At 39.6% G+C, this 18,200-nt stretch overlaps 1 protein-coding gene across 1 annotated transcript in view; it reads left to right on the top strand.

Moving 5' to 3' along the window:
- Nucleotides 1-17,488, top strand: part of LOC139723317 (alpha-N-acetylgalactosaminide alpha-2,6-sialyltransferase 5-like) — a 77,821-nt gene extending 60,333 nt beyond the window's left edge. Inside the window, exons 5-6 of the mRNA XM_071634580.1 lie at nucleotides 6,876-6,983; nucleotides 14,848-17,488. Coding sequence (XP_071490681.1) covers nucleotides 6,876-6,983; nucleotides 14,848-15,172 — 433 coding nt within the window. The 3' untranslated portion in view covers nucleotides 15,173-17,488. The remainder of the gene's footprint in view (nucleotides 1-6,875; nucleotides 6,984-14,847) is intronic.
- The last annotated feature ends 712 nt before the right edge of the window (nucleotides 17,489-18,200 follow it).

Raw genomic sequence — 18,200 nt, 5'->3', positions numbered from 1 at the left:
ATTCTATTTATATGCCTTTTTATTCATTTATTTATCAATTGATTTAGTTATGTATTTATTCATTAAGTTTTTGCTTGAAAGAGACCTTAGGATTTTGTACTGGAACATTTTTCTGAGATGTATGCTAGTAAAACTCTTATAAGAATTCCTCAGCTAAGAATCTTTTTTTCTAGAGGGAATCTTCATAATTCTTTTTTTTTTTCATATAGATTATATACATATTATATATATATATATTTTTTTTTTTTTGGGGGGGGGGGGGTTTGAGAAAAGATAGCTCCTTGGACTGTAAGCTTAAAAGTCTCTATGTTTTTACAGTCTATTTTCATTTTTTCAGTGGTGCACAATTTATTCCATTGAGTTTATGCTATCAATGATTCCTTTCTGTTAGCAGAAGTATTCTGAGCCGCACAGACTACAAAAGCGTTACAATTTTGCTTTACCCAAGTTACACGAAGTAAGACAAAATAAAAAAACCACAAAACAGATAACATGTATTTTAATCTCATAATCCATCAAAACCTTGAAAATTGTAATCATGTGAAACCAGACTTAATGCCATCTGTGTGGTAAGCAATCAATTATTACATAATTTTAAGACCCTGTGACAGAAGGCTGTTATTGTTGTTGTTTTTCTCTCGTTATTTCCATAGTCACTGAGACAAGACGCCTGTATTGAAATCAAACAAAAGACCTACACATGTTATTTCCTGCTCACATCTTCCTACATTGTACCCCAGTGATTTCAGACAGCACAATGACCTGGGACTTTTTTCAGGTCTACCAGAGGACTTTTCCATGTAACACACTGACTTTCATGCCACATACAATTGTTAGTGCGTTGTAGATGGATGGAAATGCCGGCAGAGAGAGGATCAACGTATAGATCGGTGTGATCCATAACTGATGTCATACATTTAATTTTTTACGTACATGTTTTTGAAAATTTCATCTCTTTTAGTGTTAATGGACATAGGTATGTTGATTGTGTGTCTATGAGACACTTTTATTTTTCTATCCACAATTCACAATTCAACATTACTTTGTTTGGGTGTGGTCGTGTTTGTTGACAACGAGTTCTGACGTAGATTGAACGATTAGCGAAGTCTGTGCTAGATATTTATTTCTCTCCCCCCCCCCCCCCCCCTTCTCTGCCTTGTATTACTGGTTATTACTTTACCTTGCTGACCTTGCAGGCATCAAAAGCTGAGAAAAATACAAAACGAGATGTTTTGGTTGAGAAATTAGTACACATGGCTGTTTGCTTTAAAAAAAAAGAAACTTAAATGTTAAAATGTTTAAAGCTTAAAGGCCCAGTAGCATGGGGAAATGTGGGTGATCCTGTTGAATTGATCTTCATTCGCCGACCATCGGGATACATTTGAAACTAGAGGAACTTGTATATATGTTATAGTGTTACTTTTCTGTTGTTTATATACCTTCTGCAGATTGTCAACATTGCTGACGTATGAGTCGAGCAATTAGAACCGCGACTCGAATGAGCAAAGAATCAAAGACTTATTTAGAAACAATGAATAGGGTCCGCCAGCCAGTGGTGGTGAATGTGTGCATCGAAGCGCATGCTCAACGGTTATGGTCACCCCCAGTCAAGGTTCTTAGGCTGTGTGTGTACAGATAGTGATAAAGCTGTACACATTAGTTAAAGTGGTATACACTGTAGTATTGGTTGAGGTGAGGATTCAGCTTTTAATTCTTTTTTGTGTGTGTGAAATACTTAAAAACCATTTTATGAAATGCTAAAGAGCATATGGTTCTAAAAAGAATTCAAAGTTCTTAATTTTTTTGGTGAAAGTTGGTTTTGAAACGGCTGAGATATCCCAAAACAAAGTGAAGCAAAGCGATCCTAATAAAAGTGGGTCCCACCTTTTATTACGATCACTTTGATTCGGATATTGCAGCCATTTCACAACCAGTTTCAATCAAATAAACTTTGAATTCCTCTTAGAATAACATGCTCTTTCCAATTTCACGAGAGGTTTCTCATTATCTCAAATAATCATCATCAAAAAGAGTTGAAATCCTGAAGCCCTATCTCAACTGAAACTGTGCCATCCGTTTGAAGGGATGCTTGAATATACCTGAACAGGGTCCACCAGGTGCACGTCATGAGACCGACACCCATGCGTCATACAGCCTACGAGTTATATAGCCCATGAGTCATACGGCTCATGAGTTCGAGACTAAGCAAGCAAGGCCCACGAGACCAACACATTAAACCCTGTGTTGTATCTGTTGAACTCATGGGCTGTTTTTACCTAGTGTCAAACTCGTGGGCTGTATGACTCATGGGTGTCAGTCTTGTGGGACGAACCCGTTCCACCTTCCCACTCCATGAATCCTCATGCTAGGGGGTCTTTAACTACCTCCTGTATAAATTTCAAAGTCTGAGAAAATTTTGAAATCCAAAACTTTTATTGTTATGAAGCATGTCACTGTCATGAATTAGACATTATTTCTAACATACTTGACTGCATCTGAAGTACAAAGCTGATAGCATCAAAACTTCACGTAGTGGCCAGTAGGTTTCTTCCAGTTTCTGTCTGAGGCAAGGCTCCATATTGGCACTGGTCCGACGGTCCAGGACCAGTAGAAATCACTGTCGGACCACTAACTTTTTCAGGAATGGACCAGTAAAAAATGGAAGAACTGGGAACCTACTGGTCCGTCAGACAGGTCAGACCAATAGAAAAAAGTGGGTTAGTGTGTGGCCCTGTCTTGGGTCCTAGATAAAGAGGGGAAGTACAGCATAATGATCACATATCATCAGATAGCATAGGATCTAAGAAAACTTGTTGAAAGCAAATCAAAAATTCAATGCTCATTGACTTGATAAGACTTTCAGAGTGACAGGTTGGGTGTGGAGCAACTACACCTGCTGACAGGCCGAACATTGTGGAGGTTCTTGATAAAAAATGACAACTCAAACAATACATCGGTGGGCATAATACACTATGCCATTTGTGGGTGTGGTGTTGTAGTACTAGTATGGGCTTGTCAGATGGAAACCCAAGGTAAATATTGGGACACAAAGAAAGAAAATGGAAGATTCAAGGATTTTCTTTTCAGTTCTCGCTGTAAAAGCCATACTGGAACTGAACCAAAGCGGCAGTTCCATGCCGTTAATGTCTACACATAAACATTAATTGAATGAAGCATGTAAATTGGTGAAAATTCGAGAGATTTGACAGCGATGAGGAAGCGGCATGCTTCAAAATTTAATCAAACATTGGCTCAGTACATATTGGTACCCAAAGTGAAACTTTTCTTTTTACCACAAATCACATATTTTTTCATGTGATATTTCAAAATTAATTACCATTTTATCTTTTGTGATGAGAATTATAGCCCACCTTTCCTTTTTTTTTTCTCTATCATAGGGATGAGTGCAAAATCATACCGATACATAATGTAAACTTTTAAGTGTGCGAATATCTTGATATAATGAACAGTTGTTTGAGAAGACAGTATTGTATTCTTTTTGAAAGATATCATATGCAAAATAAGTCATGAAGCAATGACTTCATCAGTTCATTGATTTACTTTAAAAAGGTTTAAAAATACTTGAAATCTTTAACAGTGACTTGTGACCTGTGACAAACAAATAGAAAAAAATCTTCCATCAAAATTTAGTAATTGGCGTGGCACTGGAAAATCAAATTCGATGAGCATTGTATGAAGTGCCCCTTAAACTCTTACAATGGAACAACATTAACGAGTTAGACGTGTGGTATTCATGCACAAGCTGATATCAAAGCCATGTTCAGACAAACTGGTAGATAAAAAAAAACAAGAACAGAAAAGGCTTTCCTGATCAGGCCATGACCCTTTGATATCATGTCTGAAAATGGAAAGACTCTAAACAACAGTGTGAAGAGCAATGCAAAAAGACAGATGCCCCATGTTTTCACTTTCCACCCAGACTTGTTTGTTCGGATCACCCATAGCAGTGCTCTTCCGTCACTATCAAAGCCCATGTTGGTAAACCTGCTAGATGATCAAATGGCTGTGTTTGGATCCGCGACAGTTGATTGCAACTATGTCTGATGGGTGCAAACAAACTCATCCATATTTCTGAAGGTCAGAGTTGGAAGAGATAAAAACGAGCCATTTTTGTGTCATTTCCCATCTGTGTAGGATTGAAAGTTTATTTTTATACACGTATGCCATTGCATGCTGGTCGTGGATTTTGCGATGCATACTTTGTAAATTTGTGTAGCCACCCTTGAGACCAGCAGTGGTTTGAGAGAACCTTCACTCGTGCTGTAAATAGTAGATAGTATAAAATAAGATGCAAAAAGTGTCAGATTTAGGCATGAAATAGATTCTCTATACCACTATAAGTTATACCTTTGTGACAGGAGCTATTGGAGTTGGATTGAATAAGCTTTTGTTCACTTCAGAAATAACTGAAATTTGAAATCTTAAAAATCTTAAAATCAAGCTCTTGACGGGATATTGTCATGCTTAAATCGATCAGTGAAAGATTTACTAGTAAAATAATTGGAAATAGTTTCCACATTTTTAAGAGTGTAAATCACAATTGTACTACAGAGTGTACATTCATACGTAGTTTACTGTGCACTGTATAAAGTACATACGTACAACATATGTGACCCGCTACAACAAAATGATCCTAAAGTCGGGCGAGGTCGATTATTTGAAAATTGCATGACACAATTCCCTAATCTTTCTGCTTTAAATTGATATATAACACGTCTTATAAAAATAATCGGCTGCGGAGATATCGATGTTTAAAAGAGAGCATGTCAAGACGTCTTGGAAATCACTGTTTCGAGAAAAGCGCCCTAAGAGTTCTCCTTGCGACGCAATCACAATCAAGAGACACGCAAGTCAGTATTCACCTCCGGACAATAGAAGTTAAGCCCTAGCAACCCCCTGAAATGCTCATTCAAACACAGCGTCGGCGGTCTCCTCACCGACCAATCAGTGACCAGGATGTCAGGAGAAGCGGCGAGGCATAGCGCAACCCGCCCGCACGCACCAGTCGACTGGGCAGTGTGCGAGCTTCACGCTTCGGTTAGCGGCAAGCAGCAAACTGACCAATGAGATCACTCTGGTCGTTGTTAGGGGCGGAGCCTATGTGTGGCTCTCAATCCAAATGCTCGAACCAGTTTCTGCTTCGTTGAAACGCCAAAAAACATGGCCCAGAAAAACGCTATTTTTTGGTCTTTCCTTTCGTCATTTTGCTTCAAAATTTCGACAGATGATAGAAGACATGTCAGACTCTAATAATATGTCAAATTCAGAAAATCGTAAGGTTTGACCAATTTTGATGCTCTAACTTCAAACTCGATTTTCATGGCTTCGACCGTGCGCGACTTTAGGACCATTTTGTTGTAGCGGGTCACATATACATGTCCTTTGATTTGCTGTGTATTGACTATCTTCTTTTGATCCACCTAGTAGAGTCATGAAGAACATATGTCTTTCAAAGCAGTTGAAACTCTTGTCCATTTTGCACAAAACAAAACTGGAAAAAACAACAACATTGTGTTCAGTGTAGTATTATGTGAGTGAAGCCATTGTTGATTCGTCTATTTGCACTAAATTCAGGAAAGGTGGAGATTTCGTTTGAGGGGTACTTCCCCTTTTTTTCATCAACTGTTACAATTTAGAAATTTCATACATTCTTGTACCGTCGCCCTTCAGTGCCTGATGCAACAGACTTGAAGTTCACTGTCATTAGCAAGTGAATATCAAAAGAAGTTCAACTGTCAAAGGAGCTTTGTTGCTTTAAAACCTTCTTGTGGTCACTCAGAGTTCTTGTGTATTTCTTCATACATAGAGTCTAGTCTCATATCTTCTTTGTTTTTATTGCAACTGATTGACAAATTGCCCTACATTCACATACAGATGCATTGTCGTATTAACACCAATAACTGTAAAACCAGATATTTTCACAAATTTTGCAAGGAGCCAAGATTCGCAAAGATTCGCAAAATTCAAATGAACAGCAAAGTTTTTGTCTATAATACACAATGCATTGAATCCCATTCACCAGTTCACAAGAGTTTCATGCTGCCAAAAAGGGTGTCGGCTTCAATTCGTGAATGTTTCTGGTTTTACAGTACAGTGCTCTCCGCATAATCAGGTACTGCTTAATCGGGTACTCTGCTTAATTGACTTAAAAAGTGAAAAACAGTTCCCGATGCATGATATATTTACCGGATAATCGGGTAGGCATTTCGGATAAGCAGGTAGGAATTTTCCAGATTAACCTGATATATTACCATAGTTTCCTGCAGAAACCCTTTAAAATTTGTGTAAATATAAATTATTAAGAAACTGTGAGGTACTGAAAGTCAGTAGAGAGCTAATAGGTTCATGATTGAACATGATAATGTGCAGTGTACGACGGATTCGCCGTATGACTGGTACAAGTAGACGCATTTTTGCATGTCGTATAACCCTCATGTGGCTTGATGAGGACTCGGGGGCTGCAAGCAGATTGCTGATGTTTGCAAAATTACACTGCAGATACTTAAACTAAGGCTGTTGCGTGACTTTAGATGAGCTGTGGCTGTAAGTGACATACCATGCTGTGTGTCTGACACAGAGAGGTGTGTGATTACATGTAGTATGTGGTATCTGCGTAGTGAAAGGATTAACATGCTTTCTGGTTAATTGGTTACTCCGCTTAATCGGGTAAAAAAAATGCTCTGCTAGACACTACCCGATTAAGCGGAGAGTACTGTATTCACTGTTTTGGTTGCAGCCATGTGGTAACAAAAAATGTTAGCATGCATACTCGGACTGGACTCAGTTGCATTAGAAAGCAACTCAACAAAAAAATGCATTAATTTGAATCTTTTCTGTCTGTTTCTAACTTGCAGGAGACAAGCAAGAACTTGGTTATCAACGGGGTGGTACACAATGTTGCTTGCTATGGACGTGTGTGACGAAATTAATGTCTATGGCATGGTCAGCGAAGATTATTGCAAGTAAGTATATAGTAATTGATACTCGATATCGAGGTAAAGATTCACCGTATTATGACTGAAAACCAATTCTCAACATTTACAATGTATTTAGCACATTATTTCTGTACAATTCATGAAAATGATAGTGTGAAATTGGCTTCTGAATATCCTCCTAAAGAATCGTTTAATGTGTTTTATTAGAACAAGTGGATGTCCGCATCATTGGACATTTTCAGTAGTGTCACTGTTGATGTAATTATTATTATCTAATATCATCACACTGCTTTTTGTTCTGTCACTTATTGCTGCTGCTGCTACTGCTGCTGTGGCTGCTACTGCTTCTATAGTGTCCAGTGTAGTCTTGACCAGTGTTTGGATCAGTTTAATAATTTGTGAATTGAATGCTCAGTTCCATGAGTATTAGGAAAACACTAACTAGTAAACATTATGATTGACATACTTAGAAATGACTGAAGTTCACTGATTCACACTGAAGGGTTGGTGTGAAAATCAATCGTATAAAAAAAAATCAACTTTTATAGTAAATGAGATCGCTTTAACCCACTTTTAATGGCAAATGTAATCTGTGGAGAATGTTTTAAAGTTTGATTAAATATGGCATAGAAAGGTAAACCGAAGATGTGTATTCTCTCTGTGCAGTGTTGATAGTGCCAATAAAATGCAGTCTACTCGGCACTTTACAATAATTATGAATACTTCAGAAGTCGGGAAAGTGACATTGCCATATTTGCATAATCATCTGGCGTCAGAGTGCAATGACCCTGTCCTTTTTCTAGAGGCACGTCCAATTTGTTCTCAATTAATTGCTTTTCCTCCTTGTGTTGGCACAGACATTTCCAGTTCCTGTCACTTGCTTGACATGATAAAAGTTATCTAAGTTGCTCTTTTCCCCATACGTCCGTTAGATGTGTCATGTTTTAATTGCAGTTTTGGTCACCAGCTTCTAAACATGATAAGTTAGATATGAACAGGCCACCATTACAATGTTGTTGGGTTTGTTTGTTTTTTTCTATGGGGGGGGGGGGGGGGGGGAGGGGAGGAGGGGGTTGTTGCTATTGATATGTTAGTATCTTAATTGGACTGATGTTTATGCATTGAAGCCAACCGATGTGCACTATTATTTATGATCTCTATAGTGCAGTGCCTTCAACTCTGACACACTAACAAAAACAAGGAGGTGAAAAATGTTGGCAATGTCCTTTTGCTAAGTTGTCAAGTTGTCCTTTGAGGTTGTGAAGTATTATAAGGTATACATGTAGCCAGAAGAGAGATAATTGCATTTCAGTCAACAACAGCTTACGCTCTGTATGCAGAGTGCTTGCGCAGCGCAGAGTTAACTCCGCGCTATTGCTCGCCAAGTCCAATCCACCAAATTAATTTTTGATGACCCCGCCGTGACATCATGTTGCACCGTCGCATTTTCAGCACGCTCTCTCTCTCTCCGCGTCTTCAGACGGCGGTGTGAGGGGCCGCAGCTCTGAATATTTCAGAACATGATGAACAGTAGTGGGAGGCTTTGCCCTCGGATTCCTGGTAGACTCAGGAAGAGCATCGTTAGAGGGCTGCGCAGGAGATTAGATGAAAATGTATTGTATCTGTGTTAAACGTGATTAGATATGCGGGCAGGATCTTAAGAGTGACTCATTTGTGCTCTTCGTTTGATGTGGCAGTGTGACATTTACGCAAATGTAGCCTGATATAATCACCCCAGCTACTTGATTACATCCTCATATCCTCCCCATCTCCCTATTCTTCTTGTCTCCCAGCCCAGCAGCTTCTAGCCCCATCCCACCCCACCCCCCCCCCGCAAAAAAACCACCCAATACATACAGTGTACGTACACCCTCTTTCCTTCCCTGCTCCATCTAAATCCCTACCCATTCCCCTTCCCCCCCCAAAAAAAAAAAAATAAATAAATAAATAAAAAAATTAAAAAAATAAAAGCTAATAAATATCAAAACCAGAAACCAACATCAGAAATTCTCATGAGTGTAAGATGTTGTACAGTGTATGTATTATTTGTACTCATAATACCTTTGCGTTTCTGCCAGGGGAAAAAAAAATATGTGTGTTTTTATGGAGGTACTTGAATTCATGCATCATTTCACAGGCAACTACCATCTCTTGACTTGGTCGCGACTAGAGATGTCGCGGAGATGTCTCAAAGAGCATCTGGGAGGCTGGAAAAAGTCTCTGAAAAAAAAAATGAATATGTTCCATTCTCACACAACTCCCCAGAGACCAGGGGTTTGTTTCATGAAGTCATGACATAAAAGTCTTTACATAAATCTCAAAAATGGCCAAAGTCACTCTTATGTAGCCGTGAGAGGCTTTCAGAGAGAAGTGAAATCCATTTCATGATGTCTCTTGTAAATTGTGTCTTATGAGCAAAATGTCTCTCATAAGATCTTCCTGTGAAATGGACCCCAAGCTAGGCTCCAGGGGACATCGCAGAGATGTCTCTGCCTCCACTTCAGGATCAGTGAGACTGGAGTCACCATCAGGTCGTCACCCAGTCTCAAGCCAATGAGATACACACTTTAGTCTTTGAGATTAGGACTGTTGTGTGAACCAAATTGCTATGAGTTACCCTTGCGTGATTTATCCACATATTTGCTTTGCTGAGGAAGCCATAGCAAACATACAGAAAAGTGTTTCACTTTTCTTCTCTCATTCCTCCGTTTCAAATGGTGGAACCCACACAATCATTACCCAAAGAGGAGGCCCCTCTGTTCCTTGGTGGTGCATTCTCTGGCATGTGTTTGCCACTAATGCTATCAGTATCCTTATTCTCTGTTCAGATGTAAGCCAGTTTATACCAAAACTTGATAACGAAACGTTGTATAAAGAATCATCGTACAGGTGACAGACCTTTCAAACGCTAATCTCAACCATTCTGGAAAACGTCATATAGATGCACAGTTTTCCTCTGCGCATGTTGTTATGGTCATGATGTCGCCACTAGTGAGAGGAATAGGGTCATCTTTCGTCCTCGCTCACATTAAGCCCCGCCTAGTTATACCGTTCTATGGTCACCATACACGTACGTTCAGACACCTATGAACATGATGGAATGCTGATTCGTTATCGAGTTCTAGTTCGAAACGATGCTCTGACTGTCATTTTGTTATACATCATTTCGTTAGTCAGCGTTCAGACGTATAAATTGTTTGCGTCTGAACACCCTGTTGTATTACACACCAGTGATGCCTCTGCCACGAATACCACCAGTATCGTAATATCGCACACCAGTAATGCCTCCCTGGCATCCCGAACACATGGCTGGCATCCCGAACACATGGCTGGCCACCACATGGCAAGCACGCACACAGAGTCAACCTCCCATCTTTATTCACACAGAGAAGTGATGTGGGAGGAGCCAGCTTCTGTCAGGGATGTCTGCCATCCCACAGCCAACCTTGGGAATGTTTTCTGATCAGAGGTAGTGGAAACCCTGTGCTCTGTGTACCAGACACAAAATGAGAGCATCAAGGGCGATTGCATCTGGGCTCTGGGCTTTAACAGTGTCCTCCCTGCTCTCACAAGATCTCCACGTAATATTTTCCAACCCTCAACAAGATGAGAAGATGATGACTTCTGGCATCGCAAGAGCCCCCAAAATGTCAAATTCGAGCTCAAAATACCAGTAGATGTGACCGTTAGCGAGAGCATTCCACGAAAGTTAGATTGGCTTCCAGAACATGTTGTAAGGAGATGTGCGTAGTCAGTGCATAATGCACCAAAAATGTCCCATATTACATATGGGTATTTGCAAACTGATCACTCATATTTTATTGTCAATTGTATCTTGAGTGTGCTTGAAACAAAATGAAAGAGAGATACTTTATAGCAAGATATTTTCACTTCATGAAATTTTTGCGAATTGGTGCTGACAGCCTTTTTCGCGGCATGAAAATTTTGCAGATTGCCACTGGCATTCTATGCATGCAGTGGAGACAAGAACATTAGCATGCATTTTAATTTTGTGAATCTTGGCTCATGTTATTTGCCAAACTAACGCGCACATGAAAATTTCTGGCTTTACAGGAGGGTAGAAAACTAGCGGTAGATACAAGAGAAGAGGAAACCCATGACAACGATAAATAGAGCATACTTTGCATATTTACCAGAGGATCAAATTTTTCGGAATATATTTCTGCCGTACTGTATATACCTGGTACATATCGTTATCACATAGCATTGCAGTAGGTACAATGTAAATGGCAGATATTTTGAGATATAATGCAACAGTGAAGTGTTAGAGGTGATTTAGTCATACAGTGCCATTCAACTTTGCTCAAATATTTTCAGCAAATGAGGTACCAGTTCTTTGTTGCAAATGGAGAAGGAAGATGAACTGAATAAAAAAACTGAACAGAACTTACAAAGACTAGAAAAACTCCAAGTCCGTCACTGTTCAAGGTGCAGCTTGAAGATATGGCACAGTTTGTTTGCCATGTAATAAACCTATGATTTATAGCTCTTGGAATTATTTTTTTCCGAGACTATTGACCATCAAAGAAGAATTAAATTAAATTCCATTGGTTCGGGTCTTGTCAAGTGTTTGCTGTCTATAGAAACTGTGCTGTTATTCGAAATCTCCATGATAAGGTCAGTAATGCAGATAATATTTTCGTGCAAATAATATTCCCCTCATCAAATGTGGACTCTGGATTTGCATATATATATTAGTCATGGTTTGTGAGAATTGTCATCAGCTTGGAACTTTCAGTTTAGTGTGATCTACTGTGAAGAGGTACTAACAGGTACTAGCTCGCCTAGTACTGTATACGCCATATATTTCGCGAGTCTAAATTTTCACGAATCTGGATTTCCCGACGATTTTGCGAGTGGTTAAATTCTCGATCGTGGAGTCCCGTGCTGAATGGAGAAGTGTACACGCGTACGTCACATCCACATCGGGATCTGATCGATATTTTCGCGTGTCTTCAATTTCGCGCATAGCACCTGACTCACGAAATTCGCGAAAATAAAAACCTTGCAAAATATTCGGCGCTTACAGTACCTCCTTGCAGCGTCTATTAAAATCAGTGTTCAGCAAGTTATGGAAGAAGAGAATGGTATGAGAACAAAGTGTCACAGTAGGAATGATGCAGTATTGCAGGTACTGCTTTATATGACCCCTTGGGTCAAAACCTTAATGATATTGTACATATTTGAAGTTGTGTGTACCATGGTAATAATGCGGGCATTTGCCTATAAAAAAAGTACAAAGTTTAGTAAAACTTTGCTTTCCCTTCCACTTACATTTCACACACAATAATCTCTCCTTCCTGGTGAATTTTGAATTGCACAATGATAGAGCACAAGTGTAGTTTTCAGAAAACTGCTTGGAAAATTTAGCAAATTGTCACTTTATTGCATTATGATTGCTTGCATAGCAAGGTGACAATAAATGAAATGAAATGACATATCACAGTTCAAATATAATATTTCTATGAGAGAATAGTTGGAAAATGATTATCACTGTGTTATGGCATGATAGTGCAGTACAGAGTAAATGTATTCATGCATTCAGGCTATGTTAAAGCTATAGCGGGATGTATGAATCATATGCATATAATAGAGGTTGTGTACCAGCCATGGGTTGGGTCGGCCTTTGCATATTTTTGTTGTTGCTTTATTTGAAAATCATGTTACTTATTTATGCATGAGCGAAAGATATCCGTTCTGGACTTTGGTATTTGCTCGATGGCCGACGTTTAGATCCCATGTATGCTTTAAGACAGTAAACACATTGTCAGGCTAGACTGGCACTGAGAGGAAAGCGTGGATTACTTTGATATTCTATGCATGAACATAAAAATGCAAGGCTGTATTGTGATTCAGCCTAATACCGTATGCTCATTATTCATGTAGGCCACAAGTGCCGTCATAGATATTTAAGGTCATCTCAATATTAAGCCAACACCGTAGTTGTACATTGTACTGTGCACCCTACTGCATCAACCTGCCATTGTGGATTGTGGATTACTTGGGTAATTTCGAGTAGCAATGAGCCGTCAAGTTTCCTACTTAAGAATATCATATTTCTTGCAGTCTTACTCTCTCTCTCTCTCAACAAATCTATCAGGGCTCATCATTAGCAGTGGCCTGATGGACCGCGGCCACTAAAAATTCATGTCGGGCTACCAAATTTGTAAAGAGGTTATTTTTTTGTGGCCCGTTTGGCAACTGAAAAGTCCATATTAGATTTTGTATTTCCTTTTATTTTGGACCACTACATAATTCTTTTTTTTTGGGGGGGGGGGGGAGGGGGAGGCACCATAATTTCAAATTCAAAGATTTCAGTGACCCAAACGGCCCACCTGAGAGAAATGTTAAAGTGTCAAGTCCTGTACATATATGTACATGAAAGATATATATGTAGCCATATATACGATACACACACTCTTATAAATCATATAAAGTATTTATTAAATTTCTCTGTCTCTTTTTCTCTGCATCTACCTTTGCCAACTGCTCTAGCCATATTTACCCTGTCTTCATCATATCCTAATAGAAGGGGACTGTGTGGGTGGTACTGATAAGGGAATATTTGTTGACATTATGATGGTCCCTCTATAATTTACTCTGCAATCACGGCGTCTGGTCTTTCAGTTTTTGACATTCTTGGGACGTCTCCCAAATGGCAAGAGTGCTCGTGAGGACTTCTTTTACTGCACACGTGTGAAATGAGATATGAAGGCTGATAGCAGCTGTGGTGTATGCACCCCCACATATTTATGAATTTATGTGGCCACAAGCATTGGAAAAACGGAGTATAAGGAATCCACCTTACCAATACTTTCCCATGAGTGTAAAATCAAGCATAAAGAACATTCGTAATCAAGATTGACTGTTAATGCATGCCTGGTCACGATGTTTGTATTGTCCATGAAGAGACATACTTTGTTCTGCATATTATGGAGTGGGGGGGAATCCCAATTTTGATTTTGGTGGAATTAATTGAAAACTTTAAGGTTTTTAACAATATTGAATACTCCGCTGGTTCTCAGCTAATGACATACAACTTGTCATGGAATATTGTGTACTCCATTTATTGAATGATCGTGATATTTCCCAAACCAAGACATGGGAGACAATTTCACCAGTGGCAGAATACGGAAATTAAAACCACACAGCATACGCATGTAAGACAGAGAATAAATGTTAAATTGCTTTTCAAGAAGCAACAGTTAGTGATTTCCTGCTTTGGAGTTGTTTTTCAGGTGCTTGGCATTTGTGTTTAATGGAAGGCACAATTTATTTTGGCACGGTCTTAATTTCTATTAATACGTATCAGTTGACTTCTTTGGAATATGAAACTAACAAAACATGTTGACATATAATGCATGTATGTGGTTTATTCAATACCCGTTCTTAAAAGATCAACTGAATATCAAATTACCTGTGAAATTTATGAAAATGGAAGCATGATGATAGATACCGTAAAGCCAGAACATTTGTGGCATGAAGCGTTTGCAAATTAACGCAGATAGCTGTTTTCGTGGCATGAAACTTTCACGAATTGCCGCTTGCATTCAGTTTGCTGTATAGACAAAAACTTTGGCACACATTTTACTTTTGCGAATCTTGGCTCCTCGAAAGAATTTACAGAAGTTTCATGCACATAAAAGTGACTGGTTTGATAGCATGTGGTGTATTCAGTACGAGCTCTGGAAAGAGCAAATGTTTCTTTAATCTTCTCATTGATAACCCTAATGCTGCAAAGCATTTGGGAGATGATTTCAGACCACTAGTCCAGACTATCGAATGTATTTTTGTTTCCAAACAGTGTGGAATTAATCGTAGCTTTTAATCTTTTCTTTCTCTTACCCCATTTCACCACCATCTCCTTCAGGGATCACCCATTAGAAAAGGTGCCTTACCACTACTACGACCCACTCTCCAAGCCGGAGTGCTCCTACTACCACACCAGCGAAGTCCGGCTGTCCAGCGGCCACCTCTTCATCACGGAGAAGGCCGTCTTCGCCCGCTGGTCGCACATCTACAACATCCACTTCCACCATCCCCAGTGGACACCTAGGCCGTACAGTGTCAGCGACACGTTGCGGACTCCATTCCTATTGCGCTATCACATAGCCAACAACCGACTCTTTTCGAGACATCCCCTGTGGAAGCTCTACTTCCACTTTGCCGGAATTTTCTACCCCTTGGTGCATTGACGCAAGTGATTCACAGTAGATAGGTCCCGTTCAGAATTCTATCGCCGATGGTATCTTTCTCATTTTGTGTGTTGAATTGTAACTTTTTAACAAATTCAGTTGTGCCAGCACCACGATGACACAGCGAATCTAAGTGAACAACACTGTGGAAAGCAATGCGTGTTTGCAAAGTGTCATGGTATGAAATATAGCGTGCATATTTGGAAGCGTGCACGTGGGAAGATGGTCAACCCATCGTGTGTTCGCGGCACCTGCTGCTTTGAGCCAGCCTGGGTTGAGGGACAGAGATGAGAGAAGAATATGGCGGGGGAAAAAAAAACAAGGATGATGATATTCACCCCTCGCTGCAGGAGCTATCCGTCCAGGTTGACATGCTGTGGTCTGCTGTCCGTGCAACGCGGCGACGAGCGTGGACGTCAACTTCAGCCCTAGCCATCTGTTGCGTGCAACTGCCAACCAGGAGGAGCGGCGTGAGAAGAGGGCGATGTGTGGGGCGGGGAAGCATCCTCTGTCCGCAGAGAAGGGAGTTCCAGCAACGAAGCTTTCAATACTTAAGGGAAAGGGAGGGAGGGGGAAGCGTAGCACGGCATAGATAAGGATCAGCGTCACAGATCCGTGCAGCTGTAGATAATGGACAGCGTTCAGTGATTGTTGTTGGATTTTTTTTTTGTATATACATATATGTGTAAATCAGTGAGAGAGCAATGAATATGATATGCTTTGATGAGATGTTGCCGTGTGTGTAGTCGTGTAGGTGCTGAAGAAAATAGTCTCTGCCCTGCCAATGTATGTGCTGTTCAGAGCTCTCCAGGCTTCTAGCATGCCAAAATTGTCGTCGTTTCGGGGAGGAAGGGAAATGGGTACAATATCTTCCACTCCAGAAGCACAGTGAGCATTTCCCTCAGTCCCCCGGGACAGACCCACTCCTTTCACGGGATTAATCGATTTGTGATGTTGCAACGGAGACCCAGATATTGAGAAGTCGGTAACTCCAATTCACAACTTTGTGGTCTTGTATGTCAGAAACAAGACATTTAAGAGCCGATAGTTCTGACATTGACACCTTATGGGGGGGATAAAAAAAATTCTTAAAGGAAATGGCTGATACTGTCATGGATGTAGGTAAAGTGTGCACTTCCTTGTAAATTTGATGCCGACATACATCAACTGAAGTCTGCACAAGCAATAAACTATGGGTCTTGTTTTTTAAAAGAAACATAAAAAAAAAATTGATGAAAAAGCACCATATTCATTATGCTGTTGATGCTGTCCACATGATTTGAAGTAATTGTACAGATTGAAAGCATTTCAAAGAATTGTATAAATTTCTTCTAAGAATATATGTATATGATGTAATGAATTTCAAGAGATTGTATAAAGATCTCAAACCTTTTTCACTTCCAGTAAAATCCTTCAGTAAGGTTGTGTCACATTAAAGGCACATTTTGAGGCTCTGTGTTTCGGAAGTCAATATTTTGTCCATTTTCCTGTTTAGTTTTCAGAGCATAATACAAGTCAGTCATGTCCCCTAAGTTTGTGGGGAAGCAAGGTAGCCAGAAGCTGGAAAACTTTGAAGACTCGGATCAAAGCAACAGTTGTAGCAACAGTTGCAGCAACGTTGGCAACATAGGATGGTGGTGCTGCTCTCCTTCTTTGCCGGGTGCAAAATCATCAACAAACTTGTCTGCCAGCACATATATTTAGGGCATGGGCATGATGCCTCGCTTGTATTGTAAGATTGCTGTGTGTATCAAAGACCATGACGGCCACTTCAGTGGTTCCCGAGTCTTTTCAGATATCCACAGAGATGTTAACATTCCAATCCATGGAATGCGCACCGTACCAAGTACATGCCGATGTGAATAATTCAACTTTTTTTTTTTTTTCCTATGTACGGTACACGATAGCATTAATTTGTTAAAAGCTGCTAGCTGAGAAAATTGCCTGATTCACATTGAATGTTGGAAGTTGAGGTTGGTATTGAATTCAGATTTAGGGGGCACATTTGAGGAAGGAGGGCTTTGTGTCAGTGAATGTAAAGGAGATGTTCATTGGGCAGATTCCTAGGAAGAGTGAAGAGTAAAGGGATTGTTTCATTGTCATAGGAATGTGGTAGAATTTTGTTACGTTTGCCAATGTTATTTTTTTTTTCAATAGGCACAGGCAGGAGGAAAGCAGGTGTCGAGGGAGACACATATAAGATTACTTGCCAAGTTTTAATGCCAAGATATATATTCTTGTTATACAGGTATTAGAACTCCGTATATTCTCACTGTCTCCTTCTCTCTCTCTCTCTCTCTCTCTCTCTCTCTCTTTCTTTCTCTCTCTCTCTCTCTCTATGACTATGTCGTGTTCTAAGTGGTAGTTGACTAAATAAACCTATCATGTATGTTTTTGTGATTGTAAGTACATGTATTTTGTATCAAGGTATGCATCACATTATGTGAAAACCCATGTGTGATGGTAGCCATTCTTTTTTTTTGGGGGGGGGGGGCAGGAGAAGTGAGATACATACTCTGTAACTACAGACCTTTTCAAGAGAAAAAGAGAATATTCTAGAAAATATTCAAGGTATTCATAGTCACCTAGAACAGATCAGCATTGCACCTTTAGGAAAATACATTGGAGGTTGCATTGTTTTTCTTCCTTTACTTTGCCAAACACAAATTTGGGGGAAAGGTGTGTTATGTGATCCAATTAATGGTTCTATTTTTTCAATTGTCAACCACAGAGTTTACGTCGTGCAACAGCTCACTCCATTTTCTTTTCTTTTTTTCTCCTTTTTTTTTATTTTTTGCACATTCAGAGATTTCATACGCTATTTGGGTTCTATAAAAAGTATCACAACTTACATATACTTAGCATGACTGATGCCTAAAACCACTGATCTATAGTTTGCCAACTTTGGATTCTCAGGCTGTATAAAAGCACTTTCACATTTGGTCACATTAGCTTTGTAATACCATAAGCATGATTCTAAATCAAGATAATACCAACATTTTAAAAAATGAAGAAAAAAAGAGACGCT

This window comes from Diadema antillarum, unplaced genomic scaffold (genome assembly GCF_040938485.1).
Source record: "Diadema antillarum isolate AM-2024a unplaced genomic scaffold, OU_Dant_1.0 scf00000014, whole genome shotgun sequence".
Lineage (NCBI taxonomy): Eukaryota > Metazoa > Echinodermata > Echinoidea > Diadematoida > Diadematidae > Diadema > Diadema antillarum.
The sequence above is the reverse complement of the archived record's forward strand: the minus strand, read 5'-3'. Positions and strand labels throughout refer to the sequence as shown.